The sequence below is a fragment of the Macaca mulatta genome, chromosome 4 (genome assembly GCF_049350105.2).
Source record: "Macaca mulatta isolate MMU2019108-1 chromosome 4, T2T-MMU8v2.0, whole genome shotgun sequence".
In the NCBI taxonomy this organism is placed as follows: domain Eukaryota; kingdom Metazoa; phylum Chordata; class Mammalia; order Primates; family Cercopithecidae; genus Macaca; species Macaca mulatta.
In genome coordinates, this window is record NC_133409.1 from 98,397,095 (window position 1) to 98,421,187 (window position 24,093).

A 24,093-nucleotide genomic window follows, 5' to 3' on the forward strand; every position below is an offset into this window, starting at 1 on the left:
AAATAAAGCATGTTCCCTTAGTGCCTGGAGTTTTTACTGTATTTATTTATTTATTTTTACACTTGAATAATTTTACCTCAAGCTTAACCTTTCATGAGATCCAGGCCCAAAGATGTTATATGTAAAAATGTTTATTTAAAAATAGAATGCTTGTTCCCCAGTGCCACAAAGAAATAGCACTTGAGCATAAATTTAATTCTCTCAGCAAGGCCATTTTTACTCTGCAGAAAGGGTACACTCGCCAGCAGTTTTGCCACGAGAGTACACTGAACAAAGGAGACAGGGTCATTTATAACTTGATACGTCCACCCTACTGCTGTATCCAGTTTCCATTGGCTGGAATGGGACCTCACATTCTGTATTTGTCCCGATTGGCTAGCAACTTAGAACTTTTCAAGAGGCAAAGGCAGGGGAGAACAAAGGAAGGAGGAAGTTACTTGTGGAATGCTGAGAAAGGTAAAAACACCTCCAAATAAGGAAGAGGAACAGGCTATCACCTAATGCTTGCTTGGACCATTGTAAGCATGCCAGGGTAGATATTTAGACTAAACTGTGGGAGCTAAGAACACAAAGTATATTGATTTCTTTATTACGGCTAGCAGATATTTAAGAATGTTAGCACAGGTGTTTGTATACATTTTACTTCAAGAGAAGTCACTATTTGTCCTTAATTAGACAGGGAAGAAAGTGTCTTTGAAGAGGAACCTCTACTTCACTTTTTACACAGAGATACCCCATGATGCAGAAAATACACATACCTGCTTAGAGACCTTGTGTCATTGATTTAGAGTGCAGCATGACATGTGAGAGTTACTCTTTCTATCTTTCTTCTGCCCCACCTCAAAAGATTTTATTTAATCTTGCAAATAGTAAACCTTTGTCTTCTATGACATTTTATTTTTATCATTTATTTATTTATTTAAGACAGGATCTTACTCTGTTGCCCAGCCTGGAATATAATGGCACAGTCACGGCTTACTGCAGCCTTGACCTCCCAGGCTCAGGTGGTTCTCCCACCTCAGCAACCCAAGTAGCTGGGACTACAGGCACACACCAGCACACCCGACTAATTTTTTGATTTTTGATTATTTGTAGAGACAGGGTCTCCCTATGTTGCCCAGGCTGGTCTCGAACTCCTGGGCTCAAGCAATCCTCTACCTCAAACTCCCAAAGTGCTGGGATTATAGGTGTGAGCCACCACATCCAGCCTATTTCATTTTTTAAATAGCAATAGGGTCTTGCCATGTTGTCCAGGCAAGTCTCAAACTCCTGGCTTCAAGTGATCCTCCCACCTCAACCTCCCAAAGTATTGCGATTACAGGCATGAGCCACTGTGCCTGGCCCTACATAGGTATAGGTTTTGTGGGGTTTTTTCGCCATTTTGTGGAGGCGAAGTCTCAATATGTTGCCGAGGCTGTGCAATGTTTTAAATATTTCAGGAAAATCTGTTTTCAAACTCCACAGAAACCTAAGAGTATGTTCCTTTCTATGCAGTTTAATATAATTTCCTGCCTTTAGAGACTCAAAAATAGTGGAAGATTAACATCTGTGTCAGAGGTTATTTACTGATGGGTACATTTATGGAAGGCATAAGGGCAACAAGGTACTTCTGTGAATAACTAAAAAGTCGAATAATAATTGTGTTGCTTTCATTAGTGTTCTTTTGCCTAATAGATTCACCAGGAAACTGCATTTAAAGACAAGAGAAGGCAAGTCAGATACACCCACTTTGCTATTTGTAACAGACGACAAGACCATTAAAGTACTCACTTGCTCTTTTCCTTCTCCTTTTGCAGGACAGAAAACATGCAAAGCCTAAAATGGCAGCCTACAGGTTATTATATATTTATGCAAATTTTGTAGACTCAGTTTGCATTTTAAAATTACATTTGTCACTTTGGATTACTTTCAAAAACAACTGTTAGCATAAATGAGGAATTTTTTTGAGCTTTAAGCAAATGTTAATAAATGATGTTACTCTGTTTCTAAAAGAAAATAGCATAGGTGGTAATACAGAGGCTCTGCCACATGATTATTTCTGGTCACCAGAATAGGTGACCAGAAAGTCAGAAATACTGATTCTAAGCTTTGAAAGTGCTTGGTGTATTGGTAAATAATGTTGGTTGATATTCGAAGGAAAACTTTAAGATGATCTGCATTTATTCTTTCTTATTTGTTCTTTCTTATTTTCTTATTTGTGAAAATCTGTTTTCTCAAAGCTTTGGTCGAACACTTGTTTTTTTTCCTTATCGAGTTGTAGTTAGTAGTGAGTTCTCTGAGAGGAAGGACCATGTCTTCGTTATCTTCCTTATCCACAACCCTGAATACTATGGCTTGCAGTAAATGCCTGAATGAATTTGCTCTTATAGTTCTCTTTTGCCCCCTTCTCTAATTATATATAAGTTGTGGAATATAAAATGTATTGTTTGTCCAGGAAATAAATAACTATTATAGGATACACTAATTACCATTTATCAGAATTGAACTTACTTTGTTAACACAGTTTACTGCGGAGGAAACTATGGGCCAAACCCAGGATTCTGGCACAGGTAGTCTGGCTCCTGAGTGCTCTATCCAGTGAATGCCCACACACCCCCACTATAGAATGGCTTTATGAGCCATTGATTTCCATTGGTTTAATTATGTATATAGAATTTTCCTGTCTTTCATCCCCTGAGTTGCTATACCAGGGACACAATTTGTAGTTGAGTTTTGGCACTTTCAACCTTCTGGCATATTTGTTTGACTTTGGCAGAGGCCATCCAGTAGCAGATTTTATGGCCTGCCTTCCTCTAAACTGCACTATGATCAGTATTCTCTAAATTGCACTATAATCAGTATTAGTATATTCAGTTTCTCAGCTAGCTTGGAAATGATATTATATGATAGTTGCAGAATTTCTTTGATGAAAATATTTAACACCCACAGTCATTTCCATTTTGGTGCATATGTTTCACTACTGGTTTTTCTCTGTACCTTATAGCATTTTTTCCCCATGACATCTAGCTGTTTTGTATATGGACCTAGGATTTTGTTGGCCAGCATTTGAAACTTTAATTATTCTAATTTTTTTTTTTCCAGTTACAAAGCAGGGAAGTAGTTTTGTTATAGTTCCCTCTTACCTTGTAAATTGGCTGTTAAATAACTAATTTTTTTTTATTTAGAATTCACATTAGTGATTCAGGAAAATATTTGCAGTAAGCTTTAGACAACATATCAAAAAGCCTTTCCACTTAATTGAAAAGTAATTTCTTTTTTCTTTCGTGATGGAGTCTTGTTCTGTATTTTTAGTGGAGATGAATTAGCTCAGTTAGTTATTTTTTTACCTACCACATTTTGGCTTTATTGTTAACTGTTTACAATATTGATATATTCAGTTTTAATTATGTGAACTCATTTGAATGTCTTTAATTTTTCATTTCATACTAGGAATCAACTAGCAGCTAAGAAATTTCTGATCAAGGCATGAAACAGCATTAAACAGTGAAGTTGTTTGTTCAAATTATAATCATGATTATTTTTACATATTCTTTTCTAAACAACGAGGTAAAAATTCAATGCATTTTAAGATGACATAAATATATTAAAACAGGGTCTGTGGTTTCTAAGTTTTGCTAACCATCCTTAGCAGTTATTGTCAGTATTTCTAAGACAAGCATGACTATAAGTGGGGTTAGAGCCCCACATCAAGGAGTTGAACTGTGCCCATGTGGCTAATGGTATTCTAGGATCAAATATAAAGGGATAAGAAAGGTTTATCCTACTACTTTTAATTTTCGTGCTTAGTTCTTTATATTTGGGCAGATCAGCCCAAGAGCTTGCTGTAATTATCTCAGTTAAATTCAAAATAAATTTTTACACTTTTTGGCAGGCCCAACATCTAGAAATAGGGAAAAGGGAATAATTTTTTTTAAGGAAGTCTAAGACATTTAGTTTATTCCCTAATGGAAACACAACTGGTTTTTGTGTTTTCTTTTAAAAGAAAAATTGTGTTTCCATCCTCAAAAACTTTACTAAGCCATGCTGTCTTATTATCAAGCCCAAATTTAAAATTGCCTTTTTATCTCATTGTGTCTAAATCTAGCCTTAAAAGGAAGATATCTTCAAAATGCATACTTGCCAAGGGTAAAAAAGGTTCATGCTAACTGTATAGTTTTATATTGTGCATTTATAGGTATATCGAGAAGTGCTTATTAAAGCTCTTCTCTTTGATAGTGTCAGTTGATTTTCACTAATGTTTGTTTTATAACTACATATTGCAGAAATACTAAGAATATTCACATGTTTTAAGGGCTTTTTGATTTAATTATTTTTATTTTTTAAGAAAGAGAAGATTCTGGTGAAGTTTTTTCTAAAATAGTCTTATCAGTAGCTTGAATGCATAATAGATTTTTAAATGTTTGGTTATTTGAGTTTAAAGTCCTAGATTTAAAAACAAAGAAAACTTCACCCTGGAGAAAGGCTTTATGGAAAAAAAAAAAAAACTAAAGTCTTTTGTGAAAATAAGGACATTTTGCAATGTTTGCTTATAACTTGTGTGTACATGTACATATGTGTGTGAGATAGAATCGAAAACCATTTGTGAATATATATTTATGTTTTTAACATCTGTATACTGGACTGTTAAGCAGTTGGCAATGGCTGGGTCATTCAAAAATCAAGAAGTCTGCAGTTTACTATCTTATGGGGACCCTCTTTGTTTTCCCACACCTTACCAAAATCTTCTTTGTTTTCTGACATTGTACATATTATTCTGGACTTACTAATAGGACTATGTAAACGTCACCTTTTTATGAGATGTGTCAGGTATCCCAAGGCCACCCCTCTCCCCGATTCAGTGATTCACTTGGAGGACTCACAGAACTCAGCATAGCCTTACTTGTGGCTATGATTTATTACAGTGAAGGGATACAAAGCAAAATCACAGAGGGAAGAGGCACATATGGGGTAAAGTCCAGAGGAAACCAGACTTTCCAAACTCCCAGATTTTCCCAGTGGAGTCACACAAGGTACACATACTTCTAGCAGCAGATTTTGAGAGTACATATGAAATGTCCACTGGCAAAGTTCATTAGATACCCTATATCCAAGGTTTTTGTTGGGAGTTGGTCATGTAGGTACCCTCTGCTTAGAATGTCCTAAATCCCAAACTCCCAGAAGGAAAGCAGAAGTTCAGCCTAAGCTGTATTGTTTGCACACACAGTTTAGGCACAGTGACCACTTTTATCAGTTAAGTTGGTGGAAACATTCCCAAAAATCTAAGTTAATAGATGCCAGCCGGTGGCCAACCTTGCAAGCAGGATGTTTTAAATATAACAGTATCAGGCCTGCTATGTTAACTCTTTTCTAGGGGGAAAAAAAAAAGATAATTTTAACTTTTATTTAGCAGTATTTATTTATTTAAGTCTGTCATTCCAGTAATTAACATAAATCATTTATGAAAGGTGAAACTTTCTTACCTTGAGAGATGTTTAATGCCCTGTCCCGTTTGTTGGTAGTATCTAGTGGGTATAAGCCAGTGTGTCCTCCAGCAATAAAATCATTTTTTCTATCCAAATACTACTGTCTGGATATTTTGATAATAACACTGTAAGAGTTTAGAAGCCTTATTTTTTCATAGTTTACTCACCAATTTTTATTGCTTTCATGAGACTTTAATAGCTTTCTGAGAATAACGTGATAGTAAAGTTATTGATGTTTCAACCTGCAAGTGAGTTACAATTTGTAAATAAAATATTTGTAGTCCATATGTATAACTTCAGTACTACTTGAACTGTAATATTAGTATTTTAATGTCATTTATTAACATTATATTTTGGAGACTGGAAAATGATTGAAACTACATTGGGAACCCATATTCCTAGAGCTGGAAGAGTAAGCCTGAGCCCTTAATAAGCCATCAACTCCACCCTAGTCCTTGGCTGGGTATGGAACTAAACCAGCTAAGACAGGTGATGCAAAATAAAACTCCGGAAGAGGCGCTCCACACAGTTTTTAGGATCCTAAGTTTAGAGTATAATTATACTAACTATCTAAAAGCTGTCTTTTTTACCAAGATCACCTATTTTATTGGTCTTTACACAGTGAGCTGTTTAGAGAACAGTTTTAAAATATTCAATTAAAACAAATGCTAAATCATCCTTTAGCTGTTTTCTTTGCCAGATCGAGCCATCCTACTTTATTCAACCTTTCTCAGTGAAGTTACAGGATAATAATATGGCGTTTCGAAAAAAACAGAAGAAATGCCAGCGTAGTCTTAAATAGATATTCTTACCCTGGGGGTCTGTGGATTTGGACGGAAAGAAAAAATTATACTTTATTTTCCCTAACCTGTCTCAGAAATTGAGTATTTTCCTCCATTACTATATCACAAATTAATTTTCGGCTATTTGGTTATTTCAAAGTAATTCTTTTCTTCGTAACCCTGTGTATTTTATGAATTTAGAAACATTTTGAGAAGGGGTCAGTAGGCTTCACCAAGGGCCCATGGCAAAAAAGAAAAGTTACACTCTGTAATGTAACTTTTTCAATGAGAATTCTCAGAATGTGCTTTTTTGCTTTCTTTCTGTGTTATAGATAACAGTGACTGGTTATATACTTCATTTAATGTACTTCATTTAATGTACTATTGTACCTTTAGGTTTATGTACAAGTTAATAAAGAAGCAGCAGATGATAAAAGTGTAGCAAAATCAGCACAGGAGTTCTTCCAACGATTGGAACTGGGCGATGGGCAAGCACTTTCACTGTGGCAAAAATTTCGGGACTTAAGCATTGAAGAGTACATTCGTGTTTACAAGGTACTGGTTGACCCTCCCTTCTGCTTTCCCATGATGCGGTGCAGCTCTTGGCTGTAACCTGCATAGTAAAGTTGCTTGTGTTTTAATAATAGATCTGTAGATGAATTTAAAATTAGGACTCAAATTTTGTTTTTTGGGCTGAAAGAATTGCAAAATAATCCTAAACCAGTATCAGGTGATATTCTCATACTTCATTTTTATCTGGCTTTTCTGTTCTAGCATTCCTTCACTTTTTCGTATTTATTTTTTGTTCTTTCATTTCCTTAAACCGGTATATGATAGTTAATAAATTCATTTAATAAACATTTGGTGGGTAGGGGATAATACAACAGCAAACAGAAGAGGAAAACCCTTGTTCTCGTGGACCTTACATTCTAGCCTAGAGACAGAGCACAAACTAAACAAATTAAAGATAAAACAAGAAACAACTATTTTTTTATTAGATGGTGTTAGATGCTAGCTGGGGAGATCAGGTATGGAGTCTTTAGGTGGAATGAGGAGAATTTTGTAAAGAAGCCCATGTGACTGGAGTAAGTAAGCAAGATGAATGACAGGAGAAGGTTGAAGAGCTAGTAGCATATGGGGCATAATTCTAGGATTTCTCTAGGGCTATCCATTGCTTTTTGTGGTGATGGGAATCTTCTGTATCTGTGGCCGTCTCCTTCAGTAGCCACCAACCACATGTGGCCTGAAGTGTGAATAGTGTGACAGAACTAAATTCTCAATTTTGCTTAATTCCAGTTTAACAGTTTGTCACTTGGGCCTAGTGATTACTGTATTGCACAGCACAGTACCACTGTGAGGACTTGACTGGTATAGTGGAAACTATTAGGAGGTTTGAGGAGAGGAGTGATTTTTTTTTTTTTAAACAAAAATAAAGAGACAGGTCCTCGCCATCTTGCCCAGGCTGGTCTTGAACTCCCGGGTGCAAGTGATCCTCCTGCCTCAGCCTCCTAAAGTGCTGGGATTATGGGCATGAGCCACCACACTCAGCCCTTGATTTAATTTTTATTGTGTTCATGTGTATGACAGGTGGTAGAGCATCCTTAATTTTGCCTTAGGGTAAGAATAGGAGATTCAATTAACATTTCTTTGTCTTTTTGTTTCTGAACTCTTTTAGCGTCTGGGAGTATATTTTGATGAATATTCAGGAGAATCATTTTATCGTGAAAAATCTCAAGAAGTCTTAAAGTTGCTGGAGAGTAAAGGACTCCTACTGAAAACAATGTATGATCAGGTTCCTGTTCTTTAGTAAAATTATTTGTTCTTTGAAATTGTTATTGATGTATCCTTTGAGTAAGGACAACAGAATGCAGTGTGCAGCTTTCTTGGGATCTTTTATAGTGCTTTTTCCTGTTCAGAGTACTTTCCCACATTCTGTATTTTGCTGCCATAGCAAAAGCTGTTAAGGTTTGGAGAAACGATGTTACTTGTTTTTTTATAAAGATGGGAACTGAAGCACAGAAAATACAAGTGACCTTCCTAAGGTCGTATAACCTAATAATGGTATAACTGAAAAAAGGAAATAAATCTTACTATCTTCTGACTCAGTTTTACCTTTTAAAAGAAATCCCTGCCTTTTCAAAAAATATTTAAGGCAGCATGTGAAAATAAGTATACTATAACAGGCTTATAAATGAGGAAAATGATGAAAACAGGAAGTAGAGGCAGGAAAAGTAATATGAAGTCAGAGATGATGTTAGCATATCCCTCCTGGAATTCTATTTCCTTGCTTATGGTAGGTTTTTTTCTTTAAAAAAAAGTTGTGATTGATGAATGACACATTGTATATATTTATGGTGCACAACATGATTTGATATTTATATGCATACTGTGAAATGTTTAAATCAAGCTAATTAACATATCCATCACCTTTACATACTTACCTATGATGAGAACATTTAAAATCTCTGTTAGCAGTTTTCCAATGTACTATGCATTATTGTTAATTATACTCACAATGCTGTACAATAGATCTCCCGAACTTACTCCTGTTTAACTTTGTAGCCTTTAACCAACATCTCCCCATTCCCTGCCCTTGGTAACCTCCATTCTACTTCTCTGCTTCTATGATTGGAATTTTTTAGATTCCACATATGAGACTATACAGTATTTGTTTTCTGTGCATCGTTTATTTCACTGAGCATAATGTCCTTTCAGTTTATCCATGTTATCACAAATGACAGGATTTCCTTTTTTTTAAGGCTGCATATTACCTGTTGTATATTTTAAAGTCCACTCATCTGTTAAGGTTAATTCACATCTTGGCTATTGTGAATAATGTTACAATAACTATGGTAGGGCAGATTTCACTTGGACATACTGATTTCATTTTCTTTGGATGTATACCCAGATGTGAGTTTGCTGGATCATATATATGGAGGTTCTGTTTTCAGTTTTTTGAGGAACCTCCACGTTGTTTTCCATAATGGCTATACTAACATTCCCACCACTAGTATACAAGGGTTCCCTTTTATCCACATCATTACCAACGTTCATCTTTTTTTTTTTTTTTTGATAAAAACCATCTTAACAAATGTGAAGAAATATCTTATTGTGGATTGTGGTTTTAATTTTGCGTTTCCCTGATGATTAGTGATGTTCAGCACCTTTTCATATACTTGTTAGCCTTTTGTTTGCCTTCTTTTGAGAAATGTCTATACGAGTCTTTGGCCCACGTTTTTGTTTTTCTTTTTTTTTTTTTAAGTTCCCGGGCATGTGTACAGGATGTGCAGATTTGTTGCATAGGTAAATGTGTGCCATGGTGATTTGCTATTTGCTGCACCTATCAGCCCATCACCTATTAAGCCCAGCATCCATTAGCTATTTTTCCTGATGCTCTCCCACCCTCCATCCCGCAACAAGCCCCAGTGTGTGTTCTTTCCTTCCTTATGTCTCTGTGTTCACGTTGTTCAGCTCCCACTTATAAGTGAGAACATACCGTATTTGGTTTTCTGTTCCTGCATTAGTTTGCTGAGGATAATGGCTTCTTTGGCACACTTTTTAATTGGGTTTTTTTTGGTGGTGGTGTTGGTTTGGTTTAGTTTTTTGTTTTTGTTTTTCCATTGAGTTGAGTTCCTTATATATTTTCATATTAACCTCTTATCAGATACATGTTTTCCACATATTTTCTTTCATGCTCTAGGTTGTCTCTTCACTTTGTTGATTGTTTTCTTTGCTGTGCAGAAGCTTTTTTAGTTTTATGCAATCCCATCTGTGTATTTTTGCTTTTGTTGCCTATGTTTGAGGACTACCTCCAAGAAATCTTGGTGCCAAGACTTCAGTATTTTCCTCTAATAGTTCTACAGCTCAGGTCTTAGATTTGTCTTTAATCCACTTTGAGTTGAGTTTTGTACATGGTGAGAGATAAGGATCTAGTTTCATTCTTCTGCATATGGATATCCAGTTTTCCCAATGTCATTTATTGAAGAGACTGTCCTTTTCTTTTTATTTTTTTGAGACAGGGTCTCGCTCTGTTGCCAAACTGGAGTGCAGTGGCATGATCTTGGCTCAGTGCAACCTCTGCCTCCCGGGTTTAAGCGATTCTCCTGCCTCAGTCTCCCAAGTAGCTGGGATTACAAGCACACGCCACCACACCCAGCTAATTTTTGTATTCCCCCAAAGTGCTAGGATTACAGGCGTGAGCCGCCACACCTGGCCAAGACTGTCCCTTTCTTACTGTGTTATTTTGGCACCTTTGTCAAAAATCAGTTGACCTGGCTGGGCACGGTGGGTCACGCCTGTAATCCCAGCAATTTGGGAGGCCGAGATGGGCAGATCACCTGAGGTCGGGAGTTCGATACCAGCCTGACCAACATGAAGAAACCCCATCTCTACTAAAAATACAAAAATTAGCTGGGTGTGGTGGCACATGCCTATAATCCCAGCTACTTGGGAGGCTCAGGCAGGAGAATCATTTGAACCCAGGAGGCAGAGGTTGTGGTGAGCCGAGATCAAGCCATTGTACTCCAGCCTGGGCAATAAAAGCGAAATTCCATCTCAAAAAAAGAAAAAAAAAATCAGTTGACCATAAATGTGTGAATTTGTATCTAGGCTCTCTATTCTATTCCATTGGTCTCTATGTTTTTGTCTGGTATGATGCTGTTTTGATTACTATAGTTTGTAGTAGATGTTGAGATTAGGTAGTGCGATGCCTCCAGCTTTGTTGTTGTTGTTGGAGACAGGGTCTGGCTTTGTCATCCTGGCTGTGGTACATTGGTGCTTTCTTGGCTCACTACAACCTCCACCTCCAGGTTCAAGCTATTCTCCTGCCTTAGCCTCCCAAATAGTTGGGATTACAGGCATGTGCCACCACACTCAGCTGATTGATTTTTGTATTTGTTAGTAGAGATGGAGTTTCACCATGTTGCCCAGGCTGGTCTTGAACTCTTGGCTTCAAGTGATCCACCTGCCTTGGCCTTCCAAAGTGCTGGGATTATAGACGTGAGCCACCATAGCTGGCCCAGCTTTATTCTTTTTGCTCAATGTTGCTTTGGGTATTTGGGGGTTTTTTGTGGTTCCATATAAATTTTATGATTTATTTTTCTATTTCTGTGAAAAATGCCATTGGAATTTTGGTAGGGATTGCATTGAATCTGTAGATTGCTTTTGGTGGTATGGACATTTTTAAAATATTGATTTTTCCAATCCAGTAATACAGGATATCTTTCCATTTATCTGTGTTTTGATTTCTTTCATCAGTGTTACATAGTTTTCAGTATACAGATATTTTACCTCCTTGGTTAAATTTATTCCTATTTTGGTTTTGTTGACGTTATTATAAATGGAATTTTTTTTTTTTAATTTCTTTTTCAGATAGTTTGTTGTTGTGTATAGAAATGCTACTGATTTTTGGCCAGGCGTGGTGGCTCACGCCTGTAATCCCAGCACTTTGGGAAGCCGAGGTATGTGGATCACATGAGGTCGGGAGTTCGAGACCAGCCCGGCCAACATAGTGAAAACCCATCTCTACTAAAAACACAAAAATTAGCGGCTCGTGGTGGCGCATGCCTAATTCCAGCTACTTGGGAGGCTGAGGCAGGAGAATTGCTTGAACCTAGGAGGCGGAGGTTGCAATGAGCTGAGATTGTGCCACTGCACCACTCCAGTCTCGGCAACAAAGAGAGACTCCATCTCAAAAAAAAAAAAAAAAAAGGCTACTGATTTTTGTATGTTGATTTTCTATACTGCAACTTTACAAAATTCATTTATTAATTCTAACAGTTTTTTGGCGGAATCTTCAGGGTTTTCTACTTATAAGATCATATTCAGAGTTTTCTATTTATAAGATCATATTGAAAAAAAAATCATATTACCTGCAGAGACAATTTAACTTCTTTTCCAATTTGGATACGTTTTATTTTTGTTTCTTGCCTAATTGTTTTCTAATTTAGCTTTTAGCTCCCCGTCAGCTAAACAGAGAAATACCAGTGAAAGAAGCCCAGACGTCTATAATGTAGAGACAAACCAATTGCTTAAGAGACATGTCACTTTTCATAGTACCAAAGCAAAATTTCTCCTGTCATATTTATAAGGAAGATGTGAAACGTAGTTAATAGCATCCTCAGTAATGTCCCTAAGGAAAATTTTTAGATTATCATATGCAGATGCCAAAGTTTGGTCATACAGGAAAGACAAAAATCTGTAGTTTTAATACTTGGGTACTTTGTGGCATGTTAAAAATTAGCCCAATATTGAATGTTGTTATACCGTGAATTAGAAGGAAAATGTGTGACATTTCATAGTTACGATGCAGCTGCATCTCATTTTTCAACTGGGTATATTAAAGATTTGATTTCTGAGTACCTTATCCGGAACTACAGATTTAAAAGCTAAGATAACCAAATATTAATTACATCATAACCATTCGTAAGAGATTCTTGGTCATATTCTTGTTTTTTACCATTATTGGTTAAAGCTTGAATTGGCATTGCTTATTGCAACTTGGGTAATAAAAATAGCTTCTGGTTTGCTGAAGATAATGTTTTAGATATTACAGTTTTAAAGGTCTGAATTTATTATGTTGCTTCAAAGTTACCTTTTTGCATTTCTAGAAAAGGAACGGCTGTTGTAGATCTCTCTGGGAATGGCGACTCCTCCTCAATTTGTACTGTAATGCGAAGTGATGGTACTTCTCTCTATGCAACCAGGTTTGTAGCCTCTGTGAAGGTAAACATTTGGTTCTAAATCTGTTGCTTTCAGATGAAAAACTATTTACAATTAATTATGCATTATCGAACTCCACAGCTGACGTTATTCTATAAGCTGTAAAACTGAAGTACTTCATAATCAACTAAAAGTATTTTACAATGGCATGTTGGCAGGAAATGTATACTAAAAGATGACCACATTAGCTCAGGGGTTTCCTCATGCTGTAAAGAACATCTTACATGCACATAAATACCAGACCTCATTGGGATTTGGTAAAGCAGGCTGAGGGAGAAGGCAGCCATGTCACATTTTTTTTCCATCCGTCTCCGTGACTGACCTTTGTGGAAGGGCCAATCTCTGTTCATCAGTAAGAAGTGGGTTTATCAAGCACTCTTATTTCTGGGACAAAGCTAATAGGAAAGAGAAGCACTGGTGGCAAAAGTGTCTCCCAGGCCAGAATTTTATATTAGGTCACAAATAACTTTTGTAACATAAAGTCATGATATTTTGTTGTTGTTATATTAACTACCGTAATTTGTTCCAAACAAATTATGTACCTTAACACCTGTACTTTAAGCAACCAATCAAGTCTCTTAATTTTCACTTAGGAAATTCATCTCTTACCTTCTATTACTTTTCGACATTTCCCTTTACCAATTCTATGCAATTGGGATTAGGAAATGAGAAGAGCTTGTATATCTAAGAGTTACATTGTTTTTCTAGATAAGCAAATATGTATATTAGACAAGTTTTTTGTATCAACTAATTATTGCTAGACAGATTAAATAAATAAACCCTTGCACAGTAGTTGTAAGAAGTATCCATTGAGAACAGAGGCTCTGTAAGTATTCGGGTCTGGTTAGTGTCTTTTGGGCTATCATTAGGTCTCAATTTTTCCAACACCTATATTTTTCTTTGGAAAAAGAAACATCCCATCAGAAAAGGGGCCCTATGACATGAGATCTCTGTAACTATCCTGATTTGGTGTTTTTTCAGGCTGTCATTAGATGTAGACTTTTCTGTGTATTTACCTTAACACCTGTACTTTCTTTTTTCTTTGAAAATAATTGTCTTTTTGCCACTTATTGAAATGTTAGATTTTTCGCTTCGCTTTATTGTCAGTTGCTTCTGCCTTCTAGTGGGTTTCTTATAGAATACTTTTGTGTGGGGGTTGTAAATCAAAGTTGTTATAGCAGACAAAAGTGCAGGAGAATACTGAAAAGCGCAGAGTGTGAGGCTGGAGACCTGGGACTGTCGTTTAATTCTCTGGGCCATGATTCTCTACTTTGTGAAAGGAGAGATCTGGATTAAATGACCTGGCACTTCTTTTGGCTTTGAAATTCAGTTTCTACAAATTCAACCTAGAAATTGTTCTTATTCTTTTGTGTTTTTTCATTGGATCAAAAAGTTTCCCTTTGTTTTGTCCTTGTCTCAAACCAAAAAAAGGTAACACAAGTGTCTATTTGTGACATCATTTTTGTGATAATCTGTTATACAAGTTTCTCGACATTTTTAAAATTATAATCCCTCCAAGCAACCTTTTCAGCCATATTTTTCCTAATTGCCAATTCTCATGAAATTTTATCCCACACATTTTCTGTATCTCTGTATATATTGTATGCATATCTGTGGTTTATGCATGAAGAATAAGATTTTTTGTTGGCCAACTGTAGTGGCTCACGCCTGTAATCTTAGAACTTTGGGAAGCCAAAGCAGGAGGATCACTTGAGGCCAGAAGTTTGAAACCAGCCTAGGCAATATAATGAGACCCATCTCTACAAAAAATATGCAGTGGCTCTTGCCTGTATTCTCAGCACTTTGGGAGGACGAGGAGGGTGGATCATCTGAGGTCAGGAGTTCAAAACCAGCCTGGCCAACATGATGAGACCCTGTCTCTACTAAAAACACAAAAATTAGCCAGTTTTTGCCTCCATTGAGAATGCATGCTCTTTGCAATGTCAGGATCATGAGATAGGTACTAATGACATTTTAATGATCCCTAACATTTCAAAAGATCGAGGAATGTTTTCAGTCTTTCCAGTATCATATGCTGTTAATCAAAAATAGCTCTAATTTTAAACTTTAATACTTCATAATCCTTGACTTGAAATTTTGGTTTATTTTTCATTATTTCATATGCCAACTAGATACTTGTATCTAATCAGAGATAAAAGAGAAATTCTGTCAAAGGACTTTATGGCCTTTTTTTTTTTTTTTTTTTTTTTGGAGACAGAGTCTTGCTCTGTCGCTCAGGTTGGAGTGCAGTGGCACGATCTCGGCTCACGGTAGACTCCACCTCCCACCTCCTAGGTTCAAGCGATTCTCCTGCCTCAGCCTCCTGAATAGCTGGGATTACAGGTGTGCGCCACCCCGCCCAGCTAATTTTTGTATTTTTAGTAGAGACAGGGTTTTACCTGTTGGTCAGGCTGGTCTCGAACTCCTGACCTCAAGTGATGCTCCCACCTTGGCCTCCCAAAGTGCTGGGATTACAGGCATGAGCCACCGCACCCGGCCGACTTTATGGTCTTTTAAATGCATTAGAAGGTATTCCCCTGACTGACCCAAGACTTTGAAAGTCCTTAGTAATACTAATAGGAGAGTATCTAGACAATACCTGTTTACTACATCATCTATATTTTAAATATGTTCGTTAAGAGAATATATTGCAGAGAAGTAACGGGTGATTCTTTTTAGTAGAGACTTAATCATAAAACATTTACCTACAAGACGCTTCACCCAGAGCTATTTTAGTTGTTATTACTACATATTGTAGAACTTTTATATATTAATTTTATTTATTTATATTTATTTTAGGTTTTACTTTTGCCAGTGTTTTTATTGTTGTTTTCCCCAAACCTATTTTTATCATTTTATATCAAAATGTGGTATTTGGGCCGGGCGAGGTGGCTCAAGCCTGTAATCCCAGCACTTTGGGAGGCCGAGACGGGCGGATCATGAGGTCAGGAGATCGAGACCATCCTGGCTAATACGGTGAAACCCCGTCTCTACTAAAAAATACAAAAAACTAGCCGGGCGAAGTGGCGGGTGCCTGTAGTCCCAGCTACTCGGGAGGCTGAGGCAGGAGAATGGCGTGAACCCGAGAGGAGGAGCTTGCAGTGAGCTGAGATCCGGCCACTGCACTCCAGCCTGGGTGACAGAGCAAGACTCCGTCTCAAAAAAAAAAAAAAAAAAAAAATGTGGTATTTGAATTGTCTTAAGTGTGGTTGGAATTCCTCAGGCTGTGGGATAATTTAAGTTCTTAATTAGAAAATGCTCATTGCTATTAAATAGGTAAAATCAATTATTACCCAGATCTGCTTAGTAACTCTTGGTTTATGGCCACTTTTTCAGAGATCTTGCAGCTGCTATAGATCGAATGGACAAGTATAATTTTGATACAATGATATATGTGGTAAGTAATCAGAACAAAAAGTTACGATCTCTAACTCATGAAAATTACAGAGGTAGAAATTGGATGCCATGTTGAAAACCTATGGAAAACTAATTATGTAAAACTACAGAGAGAAGTCAACATTAAGTATGTTTAAAGTGTGCAACTTCTATTTAAAAGTTTAAACACTTAAAAATGAAAAAGTTTACATTGCTTCATAGTAAGAAAAAATTACCTGAATCAGTAAAATAGTTATGTGAAATTAATATATACAGATCACCATAATGCAAAGTTTTTTTGTTTTTTAGTTTTCAATTCTGAATTGGGGTCAACAGTTGTTTTTAAATAACTTTATTTTGAAGTAATTTAATACTCACAAGAAGTTTCAAAATAGTACAGTGTTTCCCCCCAAAGATAGTATATAACCATAGTACTTTTATCAATATCAGGAAATTAACATTGATAGAGACCTTACTGAAATTTCGCCAGCTTTTACATGTACTCTCCTGTAGATGTTTGTGTGGGTATGGTTTTATGAGACTTTATCACATGTATAGATTCATGTAACCATCACCACATTCAGAATATAGAACTGTTCCATCACAAAACAAACTCCCTCGTGGTCAACCACTTAATAATCACACCTTCACCCAATCCTAACCCCTGGCAGCCAGTGCTCTGTTCTTCAGCACAATTTTGTCACTTTAAGAATGTTGTATAAATGAAATTATACAATATGTAACTTTTAAGATTGGCTTTTTTCACTCAATATAATGAATGCCCTGGAGAACTATCCAGGCTGTCCTGTGTGTCAGTAGTTCGTTCCTTTTATTGCTGAGTGGTATTCTAGTATCTTTTCCCCCTTTCGTTACTTACCATGTGAAACCTTCCTTTTCACTTAGAAGAAAAGTTGCCATCAAATATTTATTTAGAGCTGAACTTTGGTCTCAGAGACTAGGGTCATAATAGCCAAGAGGGCAGAAATTTAAATGGAATACTCAGAAGGTTGAAGTTCACATTTCCTACTGACTCGGTGGAGTGCTACGGCTCTTATTCCCCTCCCTTGTAGAGCACTTCACTTAGACACTCTTCTTGTGGCATCCTCTTTGTGTTTACTTAAAATGTATCAATTGACAATGACTTTAGTGTGTCAAACCTCAAATATCTTAATTTGATTCAAGTCCAACCTATTTTTGTACATTAATTTGTCACTGTTGTTTTATTTTACATATGTTTTCTTCCCAAGACAGATAAAGGACAAAAAAAGCATTTTCAGCAAGTATTCCAAATGCTGAAGATCATGGGATATGACTGGGCAGAAAGGTAATGTCTGCATGGTTCTTAATTGTCTGTGCAGGGTCAGCTGAGCCTGAAAATGTACCTAGTGGTTAAAAGTTTTTCATTCAAATTTCAATTCTTTGTTTCAAGATATTAGTATGGAAAAGTAGATTTGATTTTTGTATTATGTCTTGGTTATAATAATTTCCACCTTACAAACATTTAATAACTGTATTTTTATTAGTTATCTGCTCTCCGTGGCTTAGTTTTCAAAATTCTTAATCCACATCTCCTTTTTCTCCTAAAGGCAACTAGTAGTTTAATCACATGCTATTGATTATAAAGTGAAGATGTGCTTAATGTCCTTTGTAGCATACAAATCACATCAATTTCATTTTATTAATTTTTAAAAACTCTGAGGGTTAAAGTTCAAACCACTCTCTGAAAGGTATTATATGCTTTCAGCAGCAGCTCTTGTTTAGCTTTCAGTTAACTAGATGCCCACTCTTTTAGGTGCCAGCATGTGCCCTTTGGAGTAGTGCAGGGAATGAAGACTCGAAGAGGAGATGTCACTTTCCTGGAAGATGTTTTAAATGAGATTCAATTAAGGATGCTACAGAACATGGCTTCAATTAAGAGTGAATTCAGTTTTTTCTTATTAAAGTCATAACTTACATGCCACTTTTATGTTATTCTGGACTTTGGGCAGTGTGATTTATTATGTCTGTCCCTCCATTGAAGTGTCACTAACTTTGTCAGAAATAGCTTCCACTAATTAGAGGTGCCAGAATTTTTATACTTGCCACTCGGGAATTGGTCACTTCAATAATCTGAATTGCTATAACCTTGGTCCTCTTTTCATGAACAGCTTGAGCATTGTGATTCTGTTGTCTGGGTGGTCACGTGAAGTTTCTATGTTATAATTTGGATTCAAATCACAAGTCCTTATGACTTTAACCTTCATCCTTGGAAAACTAAGTATCAGATATCCTACAAGTATCTTTTGAATAAATAAATTTGGATTTCTTTCCCTTTAATGTAGGCAGGGGAAATGTCATTATCAAAGGTAAAATAGCCTAAATTAGGAAAGTAAATTATTCATTCTAAATCTGTTCTTGATTGTCAGCATGCATTTTTGGCAGATATTACCTTCACTTGGATCCATGATTGGCACAGTGTCACGTAGAATAAAGATAGCTGCCTTTGTCTGTTTCAGCAACTAAAGAACTCAAGAACCCACAGGAGACTGCAGAGAGGGTCGGGCTCGCAGCACTCATTATTCAGGTCTGTTAAGACTCCTATTTGTGAGGCCCTTTTGTCTGGTACTAGAGCAAATCCCAGCAGTGAAGATTTCCTCTGTCGTTTTAGGACTTCAAAGGTTTACTCTTATCTGACTACAAGTTCAGCTGGGATCGTGTTTTCCAGAGTCGCGGGGACACAGGAGTCTTCCTACAGTACACACACGCCCGCCTCCACAGGTGAGAAGAGGCTGCAGGGAAACCTTGTACTGCACTGTGCTTCCCTAGGTTGGGTCCTGTGATTCTAAGACCAGGGGCCCTGTTTTCTCGGCTTTTCTAATATCTTCTATTCAGATCTGACTAGAGTAGGCCTTCTTTTAGGGAAAAAAATTTTTTTTATTGAGCATCTATGTTAGAAATATATTTATGTGTATTATCTTAGTCCTCAGAATAACCCTGTCGAAGAATATACTGTTACCTCCATTGTGTATGGATAAAGAAATAGATTTAGGAAAATTAAAGTATCAGATCAAACAGTGTTGGCATCAAAGTCTAGGGCTGTATTAAGGAGACCAAAATTGTGTATTAGAAGGTGATGTTCATCACTTGGAGCTCTGTGCCCTTGTATGACTTTTTAATCTTTTGATGTTTTTAACTTTAAACTTTTGATAACAGTTTGGAAGAGACTTTTGGATGTGGGTACCTGAATGACTTCAACACTGCTTGTTTACAAGAGCCACAGTCTGTTTCAATTCTTCAGCATCTTCTCAGGTACGATGTTTTCTAGGGATCATCAAGTGTGCTTCTGCTTATCAAAATGGCTATTAGCATTTTTGCTGCCCAGTCGAGTCAACAGGCCAGTAGCTGCCTTCTGCCTCTAGACTTTTCCCAAAGGGATGCCTAAAAAGTGATTATTTGCATTTTGAGCGCAGAGGGCATAGATTAAGACAATGCTCAAGGAGGACAGTCTTTAGGTCTTCAGAATATTATCACTGATGAATAGCACACGTGTCTAGCCGCCTCGGGCTCACAGAAAGCCTTATAAAAGCATAACCTTTTAGTTTGAGAAAGAGCATCTTCTTGCCCTCTGTGATAAGTGAAGGAAAACACCTGCTTTTGTGCAGCTTCCCAGAGACCGTAAGTCCTTCATTTGCCTCTTGGTTTCAGTTAATAATCTCAAATACATGTATCTGATGCTCCCATGCTAGGCAAGACACCACACATTTTAGCTCTGACGGGCATTGTTGGTGAAGCCAAACATGCCAGAGCTTAATCTCTAGAAGGGATGTAGGTGGTTATGAACAAGGCAGTTTTCTTTGATTTCTATATAGTAGTCAGTGGTTCTTTCCTGGGATCAGAAAAATTTACTTACATGTACAATAGCTAATGTGAGGAAAAATAAGCCACCTGGGTTGTCTTAGCACTGAGGGTAGACTGTGGTCATTTATATTTTATATTCCTAAACATGGCTGGAGGCTTTTTACATTCACCAGCCATGATTAAAATTTTTGATGTGGACTAGGTCTAGGGAATAGCAAGATGATTTAGAAATCCCTGCCATCAAAGAATTTGTAAGACAGAAAATGTTCCTTTGCCTACAAATGTACACACAGTTTTTTCATATGCTTCTACTCTTTTTTTTTTTTTTTTTTTTTTTTTTTTGAGACAGAGTCTCGCTCTGTGGCCCAGGCTAGAGTACAGTGACTGAATCTCGGCTCACTGAAACCTCTGCTTCCCGGATTCAAGCGATTCTTCTGCCTCAGCCTCCCGGGTAGCTGGGACTACAGGCGCTGGCCAACACACCTGGCTACTTTTTGTATTTTTAGTCAAGAACAGGGTTCACCATATTGGCCAGGCTGGTCTCAAACTCCTGACCTCGTGATCCACCCACCTCGGTCTCCCAAAGTGCTAGGATTACAGATGTGAGACACTGCGCCTGACCATACCTTCTACTCTTAATCATGTCAAGTCAATCTTATATTCATGATCTTTTAATGTCTAATGTCTTAGTGTAACATGTACAGTCTTTTCCTGTTCACTGTTCCTGTCATCTTTTAGGTTCGACGAGGTGCTTTATAAGTCATCTCAGGATCTTCAACCCAGGCATATTGTCAGTTACCTTCTAACTTTAAGGTACTTTATAATCTTCCTGTTTTCAGATGTTTAATGGCATTTGAGACCTTTCTTTCATCTAAAGGTTTCCTATAAACAAATTCCTTGGTCTAAAATTTGATGTGCTTTTAGTTACAGGAATTATTGCTTCAGAATCTATACAAATTAGCAGTTAATGTTCCTTCATTCAGTGATACAAGGTACTGTCACCAAGACTGGAGAATGGGAACTGACAACTCCACAGTTACAGCACAGTGCATGTGTGTTATGTTAGAGTGAACATAAGAGACGGTGTTAGGGCAACCAGCCCAGCCTTGAGAGATCAGAGAGGGCTTCTCAGAGGAAAGGAGATACTAATCAGGAGAAGGAGTGTGGCTGGGAAGAAGAAAAAAGCCCAGAGTTGAGCAAGAGCATAATAATACATTTTAAAGGATTCATAAGCATTGTCCTGGGAGGCTGATAAATGAAGCGTGTATAAACCTGTTTGCCATGTACTGAGGCATTTAAACTTATTTTCAGGACAGTGGGGTCCATACAGGAATTTTAAGCAGAGGCACAGAAAAATAAGCTAGAAAACTTAATTTTTCTAATATTTAATGACAGTTTCATGGTGTCTATTTTAGAAACTTGAAATCGAAATTATTGAGTCCACCCTTGTATAGCAGCAGCTGTATCTTCCATAAAGCTATTTAATAAAAGAAATTTTGCTTTTACTCAATATTTATTGAAATCAGACACTTATCAGGACTGTTTTCTTGATTATACTTTTTACCTTGTCTTCTCTAGATTTATGTAAGGATTTTTTTCTTCCTTTAAATGACACTTAAGACATACAGAGGTGAAGAAGTCTTTTTTTTTTTTTTTCTTTGAGATGGCATCTCACTCTGTTATCCAGGCTGGAGTGCGATCTTGGCTCACTGCAACCTCCACCTCCTGGATTCAGGCAATTCTGCCTTAGCCTCCCTAGTAGCTGGGATTATAGGCGTGCACCCTCATGCCCAGCTAATGTACAAAATCTTATGAAATGTCATGTTATCATTAAAACTGATGTCTTAAGTATCATTTCTTTGACACGTTGTTATACTTGATGCCATACCTAAATTTAAAAAGATACTTTAAAGAAGAGTGGCCAGTGTGTGTGGAGAGTGGATAACTAGTTTCTACCCACCTCACTGTACAGAGGAAAAGGCCATGCTATGTTATACATTTGATTGTAGGTTGCCTAAATGAGGAAAAATGATTAGAAAAGAATCCTTTATATTTGTAAAATTAACAATGAAATCATAATCTTAAGAATTGCCCACCTCTTAGTAGTAGAATAGGACCGAGATCTAAAGCTTGAGTTTTGAATTCCAGTTTCAACTTTACAGTTTTGAATACATCCTTTAATGGTTCTTTGCTTTATTTATTAAGTTGAAGGAGTAAGATTAGGTATCAAGCTCATATCTTACAACAGGAAATTACTGCTGGAACCGTCGTGATTTCTCTCTTCCTGTTTCAGTCATCTTGCAGCTGTGGCACACAGAACACTACAAATAAAAGATAGTCCTCCTGAAGTGGCTGGGGTATGTTATGTTGAATGTTTTCTGTATAATCCCTAGCTCCTCAGACTAATATTACTAAGTCAGTCTTGTAAATTTTTCTAAAATAGCATTCTGTTGTTCAACTGTAGCAGTGTACTTCCTCAGCTAATAATTAGGCTGTAACAATCAATGTTTATATACTTCCCAACATACTAGACTATGAAGCACATTTTCCTACATGAAATATTATAGTGATAAGTTCCCTTATCTGAAGGCATACTGTATAATACTATCACTCCCACTCCATGACACTTTATGTACAGGTCTTACTATAAGGGATGCTAGGAATTTATCTTCTCTTGCCTGTAGTAACTCTAGGGCACTTTGACATATTGTTCCTGCTTTAAATTAGAAAGAATTACCTTTAAAATCATTCTCATGTATTGAATACATTCCTGTTATTGAATATTTTAAATCATGCTTTATTTTGTAGGCCAGACTTCATCTTTTCAAAGCTGTCCGTTCTGTCCTAGCCAATGGAATGAAACTTCTTGGAATAACACCTGTATGTAGGATGTAATTTCCATTAAAATGGCTTTTAAAATGTCAAATGAACTCTAGTTATCTATTCTGAGATGCCTTACTGTTCAGAATAATTTTTTTTTTTGAGATGGAGTTTCTCTCATTGCCCAGGCTAGAGTGCGATAGTGTGATCTTGGCTCACTGTAACCTCCACCTCCCGGGTTCAAGCGATTCTCCTGCCTCAGTCTCCTGAGTAGCTGGGATTACAGGCATATGCCATCACGCCTGGCTAATTTTTTGTATTTTTAGTAGAGACGGGGTTTCTCTATGTTGGTCAGGCTGGTCTCAAACTCCCGACCTCAGATGATCCGCCCACCTTGGCCTCCCAAAGTGCTGGGATTACAGGCATGAGCCACCATCACCAGCCAAAGTTAAACTATTATTCTGTGTCAGAATCTGTATTAAGTGTGACTTGTCAAGTTATTCAGTCTTTATCCTTAAATAAATAAGACATCTGAATTATCTTGTGGTCAGTAGGTATTTAAATAGACATTGAGTTTTTTTAAACCCAAAGCTTTGTGGTCTAATGGGGCTAAAGGATTTGAGTTTAAACTTTGGCTTGAAATTTCTTACCATGTCATATTCTTCCAGAAACTATTCTTACATATGATTCTATAGTAGATTATACATGATTCAGAAACTATTCTGAAATGATTTAATGTTTTCATGAAATAAAAGAATTGGTGGGGGGGAAGTATCAATTTTCTTGTAATTGTGGCTAGTTTGGAATAAACATAGGGAGATCAAAAATAAGCATCTTTCTGTCAGTATAGCTGACAGCTACTCCTAGAGACAATAGACCTCATGCTTCCCTTTGAGTTAACGTATACAGGTAACTCTTACTGTGTGAATTCAGGAACTAAATACATTTTAATAGCAAGGAATTACTTGTAAAGACATTGAATTAGGATCTTTTTGTAAAATGTAGTCCATTAATTCAACCATAATTTGAAATGGAGTTTCTTATAGTTTCCTTCATATATCTTCATATTGGTGACATACATTTTGTGTGGCTTCATT

General features: G+C 36.9%; 1 protein-coding gene across 4 annotated transcripts in view; it reads left to right on the top strand.

Moving 5' to 3' along the window:
- RARS2 (arginyl-tRNA synthetase 2, mitochondrial) overlaps positions 1-24,093 on the top strand; it is a 90,628-nt gene that overhangs the window by 46,989 nt on the left and 19,546 nt on the right. For 3 of the 4 annotated variants that reach the window (XR_013416302.1, XM_015136917.3, XM_028847374.2), the window contains 12 exons: positions 6,641-6,799; positions 7,920-8,026; positions 12,853-12,948; positions 16,301-16,361; positions 17,587-17,663; positions 18,132-18,256; positions 18,835-18,902; positions 18,987-19,096; positions 19,532-19,627; positions 20,915-20,989; positions 22,470-22,533; positions 22,985-23,056. Coding sequence is in view for 2 of the 4 variants with exons in the window: in XM_015136917.3 (XP_014992403.3) it covers positions 6,641-6,799; positions 7,920-8,026; positions 12,853-12,948; positions 16,301-16,361; positions 17,587-17,663; positions 18,132-18,256; positions 18,835-18,902; positions 18,987-19,096; positions 19,532-19,627; positions 20,915-20,989; positions 22,470-22,533; positions 22,985-23,056 (1,110 nt within the window). In the remaining 2 variants the exon portion in view is untranslated. Of the gene's footprint in view, positions 1-6,640; positions 6,800-7,919; positions 8,027-12,852; positions 12,949-16,300; positions 16,362-17,586; positions 17,664-18,131; positions 18,257-18,834; positions 18,903-18,986; positions 19,097-19,531; positions 19,628-20,914; positions 20,990-22,424; positions 22,534-22,984; positions 23,536-24,093 lie in introns of those variants that run through there. The other variant, XR_013416303.1, reaches the window with a different exon arrangement.